General features: G+C 36.4%; 2 protein-coding genes across 12 annotated transcripts in view; both read left to right on the forward strand.

The window, feature by feature from the left end:
• Nucleotides 1–1,078: 1,078 nt before the first annotated feature.
• On the forward strand, nucleotides 1,079–12,563 carry phf8 (PHD finger protein 8). Its single transcript, XM_032574040.1, has 22 exons — nucleotides 1,079–1,383; nucleotides 1,974–2,244; nucleotides 2,405–2,490; nucleotides 3,275–3,401; nucleotides 3,542–3,702; nucleotides 4,032–4,173; nucleotides 4,253–4,439; nucleotides 4,535–4,697; nucleotides 4,930–5,017; nucleotides 6,462–6,568; nucleotides 6,657–6,748; nucleotides 7,066–7,155; nucleotides 7,249–7,530; nucleotides 7,618–7,700; nucleotides 7,792–7,961; nucleotides 8,049–8,134; nucleotides 9,039–9,160; nucleotides 9,632–9,963; nucleotides 10,068–10,163; nucleotides 10,247–10,356; nucleotides 10,453–10,813; nucleotides 10,908–12,563. Exons 2-22 carry the CDS (start codon nucleotides 2,147–2,149, stop codon nucleotides 10,994–10,996), a joined length of 3,072 nt encoding a protein of 1,023 aa, XP_032429931.1. The 5' UTR covers nucleotides 1,079–1,383; nucleotides 1,974–2,146; the 3' UTR covers nucleotides 10,997–12,563.
• A 2,056-nt stretch (nucleotides 12,564–14,619) lies between these two features.
• Nucleotides 14,620–18,876, forward strand: part of huwe1 (HECT, UBA and WWE domain containing E3 ubiquitin protein ligase 1) — a 41,330-nt gene continuing 37,073 nt past the window's right edge. For 8 of the 11 annotated variants that reach the window (XM_032574051.1, XM_032574135.1, XM_032574116.1 and 5 more), the window contains exons 1-2: nucleotides 14,638–14,698; nucleotides 16,488–16,556. The gene's annotated coding sequence lies outside the window, so the exon portion shown is untranslated. Of the gene's footprint in view, nucleotides 14,699–16,487; nucleotides 16,557–18,876 lie in introns of all 11 variants that reach the window. The other 3 variants (XM_032574125.1, XM_032574153.1, XM_032574144.1) reach the window with 2 other exon arrangements.

Genomic DNA, 18,876 nt, shown 5'->3' on the forward strand with positions numbered 1-18,876 from the left:
GGCAAAACAGCATCAAAAAGACCAAACAGGTCACAGACAAAGTTGTGAAACGGTACAAAGCAGAATTAAGTTTAGAACAGATATTTGGACATCTCTCAGAGCACTGATCAAATTTACCAAGTCTAGCTGTCCAACTGAAATTTCCAAAACCATGTCTTGTTGACATAACAATTATACACTACATTGTGTTGGTATATTACAATAAATCTTATCCAGTCATCTTTGTGGTTGGTATTTTACAAAACATGAAAAAGCCAATATTTTTGCAAGGTCATGTAACTTTCTAAGTGCCAAATGAGCTAAGATTGACTGTAGGGATCTTTTATCATTATTGTACCTTTTATCATTATTCTGATTTGTTTGTTTCTTTATTGGGGCAATAATAAACTATGTATCATAATCTCACAGTTCCCCAAAGCTAAAATTATTGTTGGGATTGTTACTTTGTTACTTTTTGTATTTCTTTTCCCTCACAACAATAAAGTTGCACTACTTTTTGTAAGTCCATGGTATCTTGAAGTGGATTATTCATTAATGAGTATGTTGTTCCTTGTTGATTTTTTGGGGTTTCTTTTTTAAGAGCAGTATTTGTAAATACATTTGATCATCCCTCATTATCATCCCAATAAATCTAACTTAACACCCCACATACATAACATAACACCCCATCCCCAGTGGAATTTTTGTAAAGATCAGGGATAAACATCTTTTTACATTTTTTGTTTCATTTGTTAAAAATAAATAATCTCAACTGAAGCTGATAATGATTGCTCGAATCTGCTAATAAATTCTTGAAAAAAATTACATTTTAAATTAATCGATTCAGCTTGTTATTTTCGACCTCTAAAAAGTTTGTAAATGTGTAGTTAAATAAATCAATTCACATTTTCAATAGGAATCAGTAGTCATTATTTAATCTTATTAATTATACAAATAAGTCTAAATAATACAAAATACTAAAGTCAATTAAATTAATCACATATCATCATTTTGTTACCGTGGTAACGGTTTATTTAGTTTAGTTTTTCTGCCAAAATCAAAATCGTTGTAGTGTTCACAACTTTATTGTTCCACCATCCGCGGACAACGACGAACAACGGTTTGACGTTATCCGCTTTGAAATGGCGTTGAGGCAGTTAAAGGCGCTTTAATTTTTTTTATTATTTTTAACCTTTTGGGCACTTCAGCTTCTAAATTCTTTGTCTAGTGCTAACGTCCGTACCTTACCTATATTTTTGCGCTTTGCACAGTTGTTAAACAAAAATGTATCGCAGAAAAGTGTGAATAATTGACGTCGCATAATAAGGCCGCAGCCAGCTCCGGAGTTGCGTAGAGATTACGGCCGCTTTCCAGTGCGTGGCCCTGCCGCAGACCTGCTAGTTGGTGAGTCGCCAGCTCTTAGAGGTAGCTTAGCCAGTGGACGGGGCTTGAAAAGAGCAAGCTCGATAGTCGTATTAGCTTTAACGTGTGTTTTGCAATTAACAGTTAAAATAAAACAAACTGATTTTTTATGTGTAAATTTGTATAAATATTTCTGCTAAACCGTTTTCTGATTGGACTAGCGTTAGCATATTCGCTTCTCAAGTCATTGCACTGGACTGTGTTTACAAACAGTTAGCTACCCATACTGCCACCAAGTTTGTTTATTTTTTTTGTCGGTATCGTGTCTTACCAGAAGCAAAGTGATTCATGTTAAATTCAGGAAGCAACATAAGTGGCAGCGATTCTGTTCATTGTAATTACATTTTAAAGTAGTTTTATACTGTAACATATCCGCAACTTATTGTTATCCGATTGTGAAAAAAGGAAAACATGAGTAGTTGTTAAGCTAGCTAAACCATTGCACATTATTTCCTAACTGGAATGACTATTTTACCCTTCTCAGAAACCAGCTTGCATAATTCTGTAGTTTTGCACATATTATGAGCGGCTACTGACAATTCTTTTTTTCTTGCTTATTTTTGTTTTAACAGCTTTTTAGGTCATTCCCGGCTAAACATGACTGTCGGTAACAGAGGTCTGGAAATGAAGTGACACAGCTAGAGTTCTTTCCCGTCGCAACCATCATTTTATCAACTAGCTTCTACCGTTTGCATAATATATATATATTTTTTATTAAAAAGCATTTTGCAAACACAGACTTGATATGGCGTCAGTGCCAGTGTATTGCTTATGTCGCCTGCCCTATGATGTGACGCGCTTCATGATTGAATGCGACATCTGTCAAGACTGGTTTCATGGAAGGTAAGGGTTTTTTGTTGGTGATGTTAATCCACAAGTTTTAATATTCAAAATGTGTTGTTTCATGATGCGTTTTCTACATTGAGTCGTGTCTAAAAGAAGAATAATTGAACTCAGTTAATTTAGCCATTTGACTTTGTTTCTGTTCTTGTTTCCTGTCCAGCTGTGTTGGTGTGGAAGAGGACAAGGCAGCTGAGATTGACCAATATCACTGCCCTAATTGTCAGGTCACCCATGGACCTTCTGTCAGTAAGTTTCTTCATTCTTTTGTTGGAGGTAATTGTAAAAAAAAAAAAAATATATATATATATATATATATATATATATATATATATATATATATATATATATATATATATATAACTGGAGCAGGAAATGCGCCTAGAAAAGAGCTGGACTGCATGTGTATGTGTATTCATCTAACTTGCTATCAAGTTGCCACAATTTTACGTGTCAATTTTTCAATTGACATTTGATATACCCGTATGGGTATCTAGGCGTACCATACCGTGAGTGGTTGACGGGTGCAGAAACGCAGCAAACAGCTAATCGAGATGCAAACACATGTGTGGTGCACACTCCAAAACTCACAAACCCCCCAAAAATAAAATAAAGGCTGTCGAAAAATGCTGCAATCGCAGAAAATGGAAGCAAAAACATACAGTCAATAAAACAAATGCAAACCAAAAATTCTTCAGTCATAGGAAAGAATCAAAAGGTGAAATGTCGCAAATACAACTGCAAATTTGTTTCACTAAATATAATTGTTCCAAGCCACCGTGTTGAGTCTGGAGTAAGCAATATTACCTATGGAAATATGTTGCTGTTAATAATATCGTAAAAGACATGAACTGTAATGCACCTTTTCTTCCTTTCTCCAACTTTCTTGTGGACATCCCATCAAATCATGACATCCTGTATTTAGAGATTATCATATCAGCCCATTCCTTATGTTAAACACACCTCTGAGATTCAGTTAATATTATTTGACGTTGTACACTGAAGAATCATTGTTGCTACTTTATTTTTTTAGTGCGCAAACGGCGTGGTGGCAATAAGCAAACAGATGGAAATACAGGCGTAGCAAGAGATCCCAGTAAGCCTGTAAAGACGGGGAGCCCACAGTTTGTCAGGGAGCTTCGTAGCAGAACGTTCCCAAAGTAAGATCTTTGTCTGGTATTTATTTATTTATTTATTTATTCATTTATTTATTTATTCATTTACTCCTTTACTTATGAAGTATCATTGTGAAGTGAACTGTTGAAATATTCAGTTTTTATGTGCTTCGCTGTGTTTGCAGTGCTGATGAAATCTTGCTGAAACCATCTGGGGCTCAGCTGACGGTCGACTTTCTGGAAGAGCATTCTTTCAGCGTCCCAGTCATGGTGTTGAGGCGAGATGGCCTAGGCATGACCCTTCCTCCGTCCTCGTTCAGTGTCTCGGACGTGGAGCACTACATTGGTACATTTTTGCTAAATTTAGGCACATCACTACATTCTTAAACCTCTTCAGATTTTTTACATACAAAACTCTTCGGTCACCCATCTGCTCTTTTCATTTTGCTTCAAATGAGTCAGACATTGTTGTAATATTGAGTATGCAATCATGATGGAGGTTCAAGGAGTATGATGAAAATGCAGTTTTTACCAGTTAACATATTTTTGAAATATTTTTAAAAGCAGTCAGTAATGGTCAGAACAGTAGTTGGTCAGAGAAATCATATTTTTGTTCTTCTGTAGTGTTGCCTTTGGTTATTTGTTCTAAATGCTCTAAAATCTGTTAAATTGAAGGTGCAGATAAAGAGATCGATGTTATTGATGTGTCTCGTCAATGCGACCTGAAGATGCGACTGGGAGACTTTGTTGAATACTACAACAGCACCAATAGGGACAAAGTACTCAATGTGATCAGCCTGGAGTTCTCTGAAACTAGGTACCAGCAAGAAGTGGCAAATTAGAATATCTGGTTTTATTAGCTATCCTTTAATTGATATGTTTGGAAATTGATGTAGGCTCTCAAATTTGGTGGAGACTCCCAAGATTGTGAGAAAACTTTCATGGGTGGAGAACCTCTGGCCTGAAGAGTCTGTTTTTGAACGGCCAAATGTGCAGAAGTACTGCCTGATGGGAGTAAAGGACAGCTACACAGACTTTCACATTGACTTTGGTGGCACTTCAGTATGGTACCATGTCCTGAGGGTGAGATGACATATTTTTATGTGTTTTGGGAAGTTTAGCCTCTTTTTGTGTGACATGTTTATAATGAAACAAACATTCTTTCCATTTTCACTCAGGGCGAGAAAATCTTCTACCTAATTTCTCCCACCCCAGCCAACCTTGCACTTTTTGAGCGCTGGAGTTCCTCATCCAACCAGAATGAGATGTTCTTTGGGGATCAGGTTGACATGTGTTACAAGTGTTCTGTCAAGCAAGGAAACACACTGTTCATACCTACAGGTATTAATGGATACTTGTTTTTGTTATGTATCAGAAAAGGGTTTTTGCATTGCAGTCAAATATTCTGTATTTAATGTGACTTATGTCTGCTGAGAACCACTTCTGTACTTAACTGTGTCAGTATCCTATATCCTGTATATAGCTAAAATGATAAGCAGCCAATTTATAAACCTACGTGACTTAATGTTGGCTAAGTTTAGATCAGTAAACATTAATAGCATCTATTTTGCAGGATGGATTCATGCTGTGCTGACTCCTGTGGACTGCTTGGCCTTTGGTGGAAACTTTTTGCACAGTCTCAACATTGACATGCAGCTTCGGTCAGTTTTCCAATAACTCTTCAGTACTGTATATTAATTTTTGATTAAAGTATTTTGTATGGACCTGTCACAATGATAAATTTGCTGGACCATAAATTGTCCCAGACGTTTTTACAATAAATGATAATATTGTTTTGAGTCCATTTCCAAGTAATATAATTGCATAAATATGCAAGGACACATTCATTCTCAATTATCAATCCTAATGAACATTTAAAACTGGAACTGGAAGACATTTTAAAAATCCAAAATAAATAAAGAGAAACAACAAATAAAACTACTGTAATTATAAAGACTGTGTAGCAAAATTTTCCTTCAATAAAAGGACTGGTTGAGACTAAGGCACCAGACTGAAGCATTCTGTCATCCAGATTTTGATAGAAAAGAGAGTAAAATAAAAAATCATGCAAATGGAAATTACTGAGTTTGTTTTAATTTACACTGATTCATTGCTTACTGCAACAGCCCTAATTTTGAGTTTTAAAACAATTATGATCATGATTTTCTAACTATTAAAAGTTAAATAAACTAAGTAGTGAAGTATTATGCATTTTGAGTATTTTTCTACACTGTATCAACCAAGACAATTGGGACTTTTGTTTTGGAACTTTTGTCTCAGATAAAAAGTTATATTTTTTAGAACTTTCTTTAATTCAGTCTGACCAAGACCTACAAACCTGGCACAGTTCTGTCAGGAGGAGTGAGCCAAAACGTTTGTGGAAGGAGATTCAAAACATTTAACTCAAGCTCTACAGCTTAAAATGGCATTCTGCTGAATTCTAAGAAAATTAATTTAAATGTCAGACTTGAAAGAAAGGACAAAAATCTTGATTATTACTGACTTCTAGTGAACATAAGTAATTTTAGTAATTCTAACTGACCTTAACCAGGAATAGTTTTAGCTGCCTTTTTAGGCCAGAAAATACTTTTATTTTTAAGTTATTTGTGTGAAAATCTGGATTTAACTGTATTTCAGTTGGTAGCAACAACACAATAATTACTGAACTTTAATTCCTGAAGCTTCAGACATCAACATGTACAAGACAGGCTAAATAAATTGCTGTATTAGTTGGATTTAAGCTTCAGAGTTTGTTTGTTAACAACCTGAACCTGTTGGTGCCTACTTGAGACAGTACCTGATTCAGTGTTTAGGAGTTTTAAATGGAAAGAAGGTCGAATGAGGAAGTTGTCCTGTTTTTTTTTCCCCCTGCTGGACTCTAGTTGCAAGCAAAAGTTTAATTATCAACCAAGTCAAGCCTACAGCTTCAGCCAACTTCACAGCAAACTGAATTTTATCTTTTTTGCTGTGCCAGTACATAAGACATGTTGGAAACATTTAAACAAGACCAGCTAATTATCTACACAGAGATAATTGTCAGATCAGATGAAGTGAAATCATCTGATCAAACCACTGATGTCCAACTTATGCTTTCGGTCATTTTAGGGCATACGAAATAGAGAAGAGACTGAGCACAGCCGACTTGTTCAAATTCCCCAACTTTGAGACTGTGTGTTGGTATGTTGGGAAGCACCTTCTTGACATCTTTAGAGGTGAGAAGTTTCAATACGTATTTAGTCACTTTTAAGTTTTTTTTATGTCAATTTCTCTAGTGGTGTAACTTTTTCTGTCTTCCAACAGGATTGCGAGAAAATCGCAGACACCCTGCCAGCTATCTTGTTCATGGAGCTAAGGCCCTGAACAATGCTTTCCGCACCTGGACTCGCAAAGAGGTAGAATTAGACTCATAGTTTTTGATTAGATTCCTAAAGTTAGAAGATAAGAATATCAATAGTAATACCAATGTTCGTTTAATGTCTTTAAGTAAGTATAGACCTAAATTAGTTTGAGTGACAAACATTCTTTAAACTTATTCATTTATCTTGTTTAGTGTACAAATGAGAAGTTTTGGGTTTTTTTGTGTTCAGTTCTGAAAGTCATTAGTTCAAACTTTTTTCGAGAGGCTTGTTCATATTTTATCTTTAAATTGAAGTGAAATCATCTGATCAAATATTGTATAAGATTACTGATGATGATATTCTGCATTCAGGCCTTAGCTGAGCATGAAATGGAGATACCAGAAACCATCAACACTCAGACATTGATAAAAGACCTTGCAAAGGAGATCCGTCTGGTTGAGGTAATTTTTTTTTTTATTCTATAGTTGTATTTGAAAATATTATTCACATACCTTTTTTATGTTTAGTAATAAACTGACCTTTTTTTTCATCAGGATATATTTCAGCAGAACATTGGTCGCACAGGACCTCAGTTTCCTGGTGCTCCACTCTCCAAAACCCCGCTGAGTGCCGCCCAGAACTCCGGACGCCCCCCTGGAAAAAAGAAAGGGCCCAAGCCTAAGGAGGTTCTGGGAGTGTTTGGGCCCACAGGAACCAAAAAGAAAAGTCAGAAAGGGCTCCTTAAGGCAGAAGCAGGAGAACTCGAGCTCATTGAGATCCATGCCAAACATACCCTAAAGAAATTTCAACCTGGCAAATCCAAGCACAAGAACAAGGTGTGTACTTTTTCTCCTATTTGTTGTAGCTCTTATGTTAACATTTCTAAAGGTTTTCCTGTTGTTTCTGATTTCTTTTTGTCACAGCTGGAGCTGCCATTGGAGGAGTTTGAAGGGAAGGTGAATAAAAACAAACTTAAACTTGTCTTGACAAATGGCAAAATCCAAGGGTGAGCGTTAATACTTTCCTTTAAGTGTTAAAGATTTTGTACTTTCTGAATTAAATTTTTTTTAATGCCTGTTATTTCTTGAATTACTTAGTAAGAAAGATGGCAGCAGTAATGGTGCAGGAAGTGCTGCGAGCTACAAACACCTAGCCACAGAGGGCTCCAGTCTTTCTGACCTGGAGTCTGAGGATGAGTTGCAGATTGATGAGACTCCTCCTCCTCGACGCAAGCCTGCTGGACCAAACAAGAAAAAGAAACTAAGTGGCAAGTATTTGCTTGAAAGCAAACCAAACAATTCAGTTTTGTGGTTTCAAGGAAATGTAGACTAACAGAGCAGAAACATCCATTCAGGTTTACCAAGGAAACTGCCCAGAGCCAAACCTTGTTCTGACCCTAATCGCATCAGGGAGCCAGGAGAGGTAGACTTTGACATCGAGGTGAGATTTTTAGGGGATTTTTAATATTTTTTTTTTTTTACGGATGCACCCATTGTGATGGACCAAACAGAAATTTTCATATCATAACGTTGAGTTAAATAAAATCACAGTATCGCAGCAATTACACAAACATGACGCCAAAGATGTACAAAGTTGTGCAGAAAATCAACAGTTATTCCTTCTATTAATGAAGTAATATAACATTATTGTAACTGATTAATACAGTTACAATAATGCTATCTATAATATTTGATTCTTCATGCTTTTGCAATGGGAAATATTTTCATACAGCTGAATTTTATTTTGATGTTAGCTAAATAAAAGCATACATTTTTCCTGTCTGTAATGCACATTGAGATCTGGAGAGAGATGGAGCTCTTACTTTTATGCTTCATACATTTGGAAAAAAAACTGGTTGAATTTCTCCAGCATCTCATTAAAAAGATAGAAGATGCATCGATTTTTATTCCCATCTTTTTAATTTCTTCTTCTTTCTTTTTTTTGCATTACAGCTGTTTAGATTTTATTATAGAAATAGTTTGGTTTAGAGTTGTTACATTTTGAAGAAAACCTAAAACAGTTTCATTGTAATTTCTTGTAATTAATTAGCTGGTCCCAGTGGTTTATCATAAGTTAACTATTTTCTCCTCTTTGAGCTAAATTTTATTGCCTAATTGTTATGACAAAATAATTTATCTTTTCACTGATGTGATGGTTTGAATAGTGTGTTTTTAATTCAAAAAAAATTTATTGATCTGAAAGGGAAGTTTAAATTTTAAAAGAAATAAAATAATTTTTACCTAAATTTCTGCTTACACTGACAGTATTGCATTTTGCTGTTAAAGTGTTTTTTTTAATTTTTTTTTTATTAATGGCGGTTTTCTCATTGCGTGTTTTCATTCAGGAGGACTACACAACCGATGAAGAGACGCTGGCAGCTCACGGGGTGAAAGGTGGTGCAGGGGGCATCCTTGACTTGTTGAAGGCCAGCAAGCAGGTGGCAGGATTAGACTCTGCAGCTCTCAGGTTTGTTGACTTGATCTTTGATTGGTTTATTAAAAATGGTGTTGTGGACATTTTCAGCTACAATCTGGATAACCTTTTATTTTTAGACAGCTTTAGAATTCTTTTTACGGTCTAAAAATGTGTAATGTTGTCTTTGTTAAAGAGTAACATTTTTGCTAAAAAAAGCAAGTGAAATTTTATTTTATACTTTTTTGATCATAGTTCAGAAATTACTTAGAATTTCTCCTGTCTCCTATACATTAAGTACACCAGGTGTACATAATGTTCGGGAGGTGGGGTTTTTATATTGTACTTTAGGAAATATAAGTATCAGATGAATAGTTATTAGAATATTGCTTATTAAAAAGATTTTTAATACAAATATGCAACATTATCAGATAATATTACACTTAATATACTTTAGTATACTTTGTTTTTAATTATGGAGCTCTACTTGTTATTGATGATGTTTTTTTTCTGCTTTCTGTTTAGCGAGGAAGCACCAGCCTCGCCCAGCACCCGGGACGCCATCCAGGGCATGCTCTCCATGGCCAACCCTCCTTCCTCGTCCTCCTCTTCGTCCTCTTCCTCTCCCTTATCAATCTCTGGAGGCTTGACGGAGGGATTAGCAGCCGTCAAGGAAAAGGGCGGGAGAACTGTGTGGGTGACAGGGGGGATCAAGAAGACTGCAAATCCTGAGAAAAAAGCAGTGATTCAGCGGCCTGGTAAAAGGACAATCAAAAGGCCGGCCCGTCACATCAGTGACGAAGACAGTCCAGATGAGCAAGAAACCCTGGGAACTTGTTTTAAGGATTCAGATTATGGTGAGCACCATAATGCGTTGTCTCCGCTGCTCATTTATACTCTGATCAAAGCATGAAAGTGTTCTGCATTTAGTCAAAGTTAAGACATGTTAATTCTCTTTAAGTTTACCCTTCTTTGGAGTCTGACGAGGAAGATCATATTAACAAGACGAAGATGAAAAGGAAAAAAAACTGGGATGACACACCCTGGAGCCCTAAAGGTATCTCCTTTTAAAATGGCCGGGATGCCAGTCAGATTTTTTTCTGAGCTAGAAAATGTCTGATGACTTGCTTTTACTTACAGCAAGGGTGATGCCCACACTTCCTAAACAAGATCGACCAGCCAGGGAAGGGGCTAGAGTCGCTTCTGTAGAAACTGGGCTTGCAGCAGCTGCTGCCAAGTTGGCACAACAAGTGAGTTGTTAAAGAAAGATGTCACGTTCACAAATGTGCCGTATTGGACAGTATTGACAAGATAAAGAGTCGTGTTTCCTTCTGGTTGTGATTCAGGAGCAGCAGAAACCTGCTAAAAGGAAGTACACTAAAAAGCAGCGTCCTCCTGCTCCCGTTGCCAGTCCTCCCCCAGCGCAGGCTGAGCCCGCCCCCGCCTCCCCAACACCTGCTCCAGAGTCAGCAGCAGATGCCAGCCCAGACAGGAGGATGGATTATTTCTCTGCCAGTCTGTTAGACCATGAATACACAGCAGGGCCAGGACCTTTTGGCCCTGGGGGCCCAAGGGGCAGTGGGGCCATGGCCCCCGGTGTGTTCCTCTCTTCGCGACGACCTTCCATGTCACCTCAGAACAGCAGCTCCCATGCTGGTTTATCTCCTGCAGGGTTAGCCAGCCAAGGAATAACAGGGATCGGTCAAGGTAGGCACAAATATGACCACATTTACTGCAATGTTTTCACTTCTTATATCTTAGCTTTATTTATATATTTATTTGTTTATTCTTCTTTCTGCAGGTAAACGACCAAAGAAAGGTCTTGCAACTGCAAAACAGAGACTTGGAAAAATCCTAAAGATTCACCGCAACGGAAAACTTCTCTTGTGAGAGATGCTTGTTGTTTGTGGCTGATGACATTAAGAAAGAAGATGAGACCTCTGAAGTTGATCTGAAGAAACTCGAGATAGTTATCTATATTTTGTACTCTTAACTGTTTCCACTTGTTATCAACTGTCGTCATATCTTGCCCTTCACCAATTTTCTGCCTGACTCCACTTACCTATATCTGCGTCAAGGTATTTCCAGAGGCACGTCTGATTTGAAGTGAAATCACTGTAATTTGCTGGAAGCACTCTTTATGTGGTAGATTATTTTTACAGCCACATATTTGATACGGACAATAGGAATTTTTTTCTAATAATTTGAAGGCAAGTTTACACGGATTTTTCATAAATTTTCCAAAAGGAAGTTGTTTTCTTGTTGGTTATATTTACAAGTTGTATTTAGGCAAGATTTATAAAAGGGAAAGTTCATTCAAGCGAGGACATTTAAACAGTTTGTGGTTTTAGAGTTGTATTTAGCTGTTCTATCTCAGTTTTATTTATAAGCAATTCCATTTTTTTTCACTCTGTAAAACATACAAAACCCTCTATTGAAACAGTCCCACAATGATACATATTATAATTTTGAAGCTCTTAACATCATCTCAAAAGTTCTCGCCAACCCCCATTCTATGACAACTATCATTTAATTTTATTTATTCTTTTATTTATTAACCAAGGCAGAATTTCTTAACTTCTTAGCCTGTTTTTATGTAGCATGTTTTTGTCACTTTTTTTTTTTATTCAGTATGATTATGTTAAACATCCTTAAAATGTGTAGAAAAAAACTTTTCACTGCTCTTTTAACTTTTTTTATTTTAGATTTAAATTTGACAATGTAAATATTTGTATGATTTGTAATTTATATAGCTAAATTAAAAAAAACAACAAAAAAAGAGAGTAGCTTCCTGCATGTTGCCGTAGTTTGCGCACCAAGTTTTGGCAGCTTTCTTTGGTCAGATGTAGAGATGTTTTCACAGAATGTACTTGTCATAAGATGTTGGAGGTGTAGATTTAAGAGTAAAAATATTGTGAAGGTGCAGGATATGAATTATATGTAAATATATGTTGTAATTTAAGTTCTTTTGTAGTTCGAAAACTTTCAAATTTTTCGTAACAACTTGTACATGATACATTGTTGGGGAAACATGATAGTTCTTTTTTATATTTGTATGCATTAACTGTCATTATGTTCATGTTGTCTTGTTAGTGTAATATTAGATCTGTGCTTAAAAAGATGCTCTTGATAAATTTCATCCATTTAGTTTTATATTGGTTATATTTCCTTTGTGAGTGCTGTGTCTTTTATTTTTCATTGTTTTAATATGACCTGGACAAGATCAAAGTTCATTTTCACAATTTATTTCAGGCACATCTTTACTCAAAAAAAAGGAAAAGACAAAAGTTTGATTTTTTTTTTTTTTTTTTGGTACATCAACAGTTTTTTGTTCACTATTCTTACACCTACTGGAAATTTCTGTTTTCCTGACATTTGAAAAAAAAAAAGGGATTTAGGTATTTTTCTGCTATACACAATGAATATTTTGTTGTAATAAACACATCTACTCATAAAACCATTGTTTCATGACAGTTCATTTTTATTATTTGTGCTGTTAAGATAGCTGCATTTGTTAGCACTTTTTGCCACTTATCTACTAAAAGAGTTTATGGTAAACAAAATAAAGAAGGTAGCAAAGAACTGCAGGTTATTATTTGAGGCAGGTGCAAATAAATAATAAATTGAAAAGCAACTTTGTGCTTTAAAATGAAAAAGATATTTTGCCATTTTTTTATTTTGATGTTCAATAAATTCAATATCTGGTCAAAAAAAGAGGAAAATATCCTAATACATAAACAAGAACATGCAAAAACATCAAAAGTTTAGATGAGATCAAGCATTTGAAAGTACAAAATTATTGCATTGTGATCCCAATGCCATTAGCAGTACCTTTGCACCTCACTGTGATGTCATGGGATGAAGTTTCAAAATAGAAAATTCATTCCATTTTTTATTCCACACTCCTAGTGATTGTTGTGTTTTTATTTTAAATGTTAAAAAGAAATGTTAGCTTCCACACATCTGTTTTACCACAAAAACTGAGTTTACTTAAAAGTAATCACGTTTTTGCTTTTTTTGTTGCTGTTTTTCATTAAGTGTTTTTGACAATATATCTACCCAAACACTACAGGATTTATTGAAGCAAATTACACTTTATATTCTCGGCTAAGCACCTTTTACCTCTTACCTGTCTGTGTCCAGAAGTCAGATGACGAGTCAGCTGGAGAGATTCAAGGAGCCTTGAATGCTCGAATATGTTTTGACTGGCTCATAAATCCTGAAGGGCTGTATGGGATTCTGTAGCACCTCATGAACCCCTCCATGGAAGCATCATGTCTTGTTTTGACACACAGAGGGTTCACCCATCAGTCCTGAACAATTATAGACCTGTTGCCGTGGCATCCCGCATCATCAACGTCGTATCCTGTTGGCCCACCTGCCTAAGCATAAGCACATATCAGGACCAGCTGCAATTGTTGTAGAGCTGAAGATCCCATCTTCACCTTCTTCAACAAACCTAGTATCATTCATTCATTTCTTCAGTGGATTTAACACAATTCAACTTGATTTGCTTTGTCAGAAACTCCACACGAAAGGTGAATGTCACCTAAATCAGTAGTTACCGGACTAGATGATCACAGTTACAAAAGGTTTGTGTTTCTAACCAGATGGTCAGCAGCACAGGGAACTATACTCTCACCATTGTTTATCACTCTGCAGACCTCAGACGTCCAGTGCGAGACAGAATCATATCGTCTGACAAAATACTTAGATGACTCTGCAGCTACAGAAAAAAAAAAAGGCAAACATTACTTCCATCATGGAAGAAATAGGCTTTGGGTGAACATGAACACCTCTGAGTTCACCTGGACAACAGGCTGGACTAAAGACAAAACAGGGAAATTGTGTACCAGAAGGAACAGTGCAAACTGTGCTTTTTGAGGAAGCTCAGGTTCCTCAAAATGTTGCAGATATTCTATAAGACTGTTGTTGACGGTACTACCTCTTCTGCTGTTATCTGTCGAGGTTGCGGCATTGAAGCTTAAAAAAGCTGAACAAATTGATAAAGAATGCAGGCTCTGTTCTCGGGACTGATTTTGCAAAATAGATTTTTCATTAAAGAAAGAATATAATGTCACTTAAGTGCATTCCCTTCACAAGATTACATTACAATAAGAGAGTTTTCTCTCTTATTGCAGATCAGAATTTTTCAGATCTGCTGTAATACAGATCAATGCAGGATATTCTTCCTCCCCATGGTCATATCTACAATAACTATGAAGAACTTTAATTTCCCTATGGAAATTTCCGACAAAGTATTTCTGAACACATCTGAATTTAAATTGAATTCCTATAAAAGTGTCAGTGTTATTTTAGGAAGCTTAGCAAGCGCTCATTTTTGACTATGTTCTTTGTTTAGGGGATTTTTCCCTGTGCTTTCGGTTTTGCAATATATTATGAGCTTGAGATTGGCAGTGATGGTAAATAAGTAACCTGCTTTTCTTCTTCCAAATGAAACGATTGTCTTATAACAACAATCGCAAGGGAGTGCCCTGGGTTAACGCCAGCAGCAGGTATTCTCGCGAGATCCAAACCATCCTACCACATTCTAGTGCAAGATGGAGAAGTGGATGTAACACGCATTTCGAGGTAAGCAGAAAGCCTTATTCCATATAAGCAGTGCCGACATGAATTTCTGCTATCTCTAGTCACACCTGTTCCCCACTCTGTAGCAGCCATTGTTTCTGAATCGCCCGTCAATGAATCACACAGCAGAAACTAGCCTGTGCTAAGGAGTGGAGAATGCATCCTTTGCTATGCATACCGCCATGATCTGACGGATGGAGCATTGTGCGCAGCCCTTGGTGCTAGCCTGTTAGCTTCCCGAAGCTCTCAAACATACCCGTCGCTCACACCAACACTGAAGTTTTCTGTGTATAGGTATGTGGGCAGGCTCGGAAAGTCAAAGCCCAGTCATAGATTATTTGGCATTAATTGTTGTTGGTAATTGCAGTGTAATTGTTAAACGCTAAAATGTGTATCTAGTCCGGAACTTGACTTTTCGCTGTTTGCTAACGTTAGCCTTCAAGGCTGAATGAAGCCGGAGGAACGTCGCGTAACTAGCTATTAACTCTGCTAACATTAGCGCCTACAGCAGTTTAAACTGCGTAGGTAGCAACCCGAAAAGTCTGTTATGTAGTTTAATGTTAGTAAAACTAGTCAAAGAAACTTTGAATCGTTTCTATACTGCTAATACTCAATATATTCCTTTTAACTTTCTTGTTTTTCTTTCGTGTAGGATTTATTTGTCTTGAGTTTGTGTATGACGTCAGTTGCTAATAACTAATGATGCAAGGTGTTTTTCACATTCACACTAAAATGATGAGCTCCAGCATCTCTGATTCGGTGTAGGTTTGGACTTGAGATCTGATAGAACAAGTGGCAGTAACAAAGTTGGAACAGCAAGACCTATTGTGAACTAGATGAGTAAATCTCAGATTAGTTACACCTGTTCACCTGCCTTGTCGCATCAGTCAATGACGTGACAGTGGTTCGTGGCTCGAAGCATGTGACTGTAACAGGAGGAAATTGATTAAAATATTGTTTGTAGTGGTTCTGAATGTGTCCCGCATGTGTTGGTGTTTGGTAAGCGAGACTGTGCAATATATTTCTATATAGAAAAGGTTATTCTTATTTTATTTCTGCATAAAATAAGAATAACCAGATTTCTGGTCGGGTTTGGGTTCACGTGAAAAAGAAACTGAAAACTCATGTTGCAAATTCATGCCAAAATGAGACTCCCCTACCTCAAAATGTCAAATGTTGAAGCAAATCAGACACACCAGCTGGCCCTTAAGACCTACTAGCCAAGAATGGGTGATGTAACATGTCTGAATTTCTGTTTTAAGTTTGCAGTTTGGCATCAGAACATGACTCCATCCTGCCAGTTTGGTAGTTTACAACAGTGTTGTTTTTAAACATGTCAAATTCCTCTTTTGACTGATGTTCCCTTGATCTAACTGGTCTTACCTTACTGTAAAACCTCACTTGAGCTGCTAAAAGTAGACTACACGGATCCACAGTAATTGCAAGATGTTGCTGTGTAAATATTTCCCAAAAATCTGAGGAATGTTTCCAGCACCTTGTTGAATCTGTGCCAGAAAGAATTATGGCAGCTCAAATTAGAAGGGGGCCTTAAAGTAGCAATGCAAATTGCCTTTAAAGTCTACTGAGGCATATTTCAATTACTGACCGTTGAAATGACATAAGAACTTGAAAACCCACTGTATAGTCCTATATTCTATGTTCTTCCATAAAATTCACAGAATAAACTTTAATTTAGTTTGGCGAACATACTCTAGATGCTGGGCACCTCATTTTTGTTGACGTATCAGTGGGAGTTCTGTTATCTAATTTACATACGTCATTTTATTTCCAGACCGTGTAAAGGAAATCAAAAGCAAACAAATGGAAGAATGGTGATGCTGATGAATCAAAGCATTTTCTGGTATGTACCTTGTGCATCTTTTGTGCTCGTTTCCAACGCATTTCAGTCGATGCCCCACAAACATAAACCCATGTTATCTTTTTACCTCCTCTTATGCTTAATATTGACTAACTGTAGCCCATAAAGCCCATAAATCTTGTAACTCTGAGTTACAAGATTTATTTCAATTCATTTGAGGAAAAGTGTAGCCAACATCTCTGCAGTCCCCACACATCCTGGACACAGTTTGTACAGAGAGCTATTTGCAAAAACAGCTGCCACAGACAGCTTATTTTCCTACCTGATAAATAATCTGTCACTCTAACAGTCAATGTTCCCAGATCAATATAATGCACATTTGCACTAATGGAACCTTTTCTTCCACTTTTGACAAACACTCTGTATATACACATTTACAAAAAACAAAAGGTTAATTCCTACATTATTTATTTTTAAAATGTCTTAAGTTAGAGCAAAGTGAAGCTAAGGTGAAATTCCTTATTTGTGTGTATAAACTTTGCAAATTGAGCTGATTCTGATTTATCTGTAAAGCACCAATTTCAGCACTTGTTGCTTAAGACACTACAGAAAAAAATCTAAACAGTCATACAGATGAAATTCAAGTTGTTTTATTGAGAAACATCCTAATTCTGTCACTGTATTTGTTTCGTTCTTGATATTTGAAATTGGAATGTGATATTTTATGAATTAAATAATTCAAATGTTTTTGTAAACACCCAGAAAGTTACTTTGGGTGTCTTTCTGGGAATCTACATACGACTTAACATAAAAAGAAACCATAGAAGTAGGAAAAGATATATTATGCAGACAAAAATGCCAAATTTTATCTTAGATTCAGGGTCATTATTGGCTGGATTGAGCTGCATCTTGCAAATTGTCTGTATTTAACCCACGTCCTCTTTGGTGTTATGATGGGAAAGTGAAGCTTTCCCAGACAAACTCAGTATGCTTTCCTATAGATCAGCGTTTCCCAATTCCGGTCCTCAGGCCTCCCTGCTCTGCATGTTTTAGATGTGCCTCTATTCCAGAGCAGCTGATTCAAATGATTGCATGACCATCAAGTGCTGCAGAAACCTGTTGATCACCCATATATTCAATCCAGGTGTGTAGCAGAAGGGAAACACCTAAAACATGCAGGGCAGGGAGGCCTGAGGACCGGAATTGGGAAACGCTGCTATAGATGATACCTTGAAAAGTTCTTAAGTCTAAGAGAAACTGATTTATTCAGTAAAATAATATACAAGTAAGATGTCATATCTTTGGTATTGCCCAGCATCAACATTCATATTTACTAAGAGCCAAGGAGAATATCTTTCTATCAGCTTCAGTCTCTTGCATTAAGCTCCAGTGCTATTTTACATTTGGGCTGATGATTCAGTGGTATTTCCACTGCCATAATGTTAACTTTTAACTCAAATTTAGGCATGAGCTTGTATGAGATTCTCACAGTTTGATTACATTGAATAAAAATATAGCTAAGTTAAAATATGTAGAAATTGGCATAGTTTTTAAACCTTTTGAACAAAAATATAATCTGCCTTCTTTCAAACAAGAGAGCAACAATTATCCCCACTGGACTTTCAGCATGGGGAAAAATGTGGCAGTCTTATTTCAGTCAGCTGACCCAGTAGTGTGCAGCGACAGTGTGTGTGGGGAAGGGGATGTGATACTTTGTCATAAAGCTGGAGAAAACTATGGTCACATTGGCATCTTTTCTGCCATAGAAACAGTGATGAAAAATGTTAGCTCTTTTTAAAAACCTTGGAATACATTGATAATGTTTAGTAACCCGTGCTTCCTCAAATTTAATCAGCCACTCTGGCTATATTTTATTATTATTTTTTTACATTGTAATATCATTGTAAGGTACATTTAATTTAACTTAAAAATAGTTCATATATTTGTCTCTTAATTTGTTGAAAAATAAAACATAACCATGGTGACTCTTTTAGTAAGTGTTGAAAATGATCAGTAACATTTCAAAAAAATTCAATCAATGTTGATAAATTCCTGTTCCAAATGCTTCCACCTCCTTAAATTATTCATGGACGCAGAAATAAAAGTAGCTTTGTTACTCTGTGAGTTCACGGTAGGTGTTTTATTTCCAACAGCTGGATGGGTGATTATGCTACTAGCTGTGCCGACCGCACAATAAAACAACTTTCTGTTGTTTTGCATTTGTGGGTTGGAAGTTTCAGATAACAAGAACATATTCAGAATATAATCTGTTGCTGATGTGTTTAATTCCTGTTGACTGCAAATAATGTGCTTACTGTTAAAGTTGACAAAATGTCATTTGATTTGCCTGAGGATTAGAGAA

This window comes from Xiphophorus hellerii, chromosome 1 (assembly GCF_003331165.1).
Source record: "Xiphophorus hellerii strain 12219 chromosome 1, Xiphophorus_hellerii-4.1, whole genome shotgun sequence".
NCBI lineage: Eukaryota > Metazoa > Chordata > Actinopteri > Cyprinodontiformes > Poeciliidae > Xiphophorus > Xiphophorus hellerii.

Bases quoted from the DNA above. Each gene is read 5' to 3' on its own strand.
- phf8 (XM_032574040.1), top strand. From the start codon at position 2,147: ATGGCGTCAGTGCCAGTGTATTGCTTATGTCGCCTGCCCTATGATGTG. The intron at 5,018-6,461 runs GTCAGTTTTCCA...CGGTCATTTTAG, and splicing joins AACATTGACATGCAGCTTCG to GGCATACGAAATAGAGAAGA. The intron at 10,357-10,452 runs GTGAGTTGTTAA...GTTGTGATTCAG, and splicing joins CTGCCAAGTTGGCACAACAA to GAGCAGCAGAAACCTGCTAA.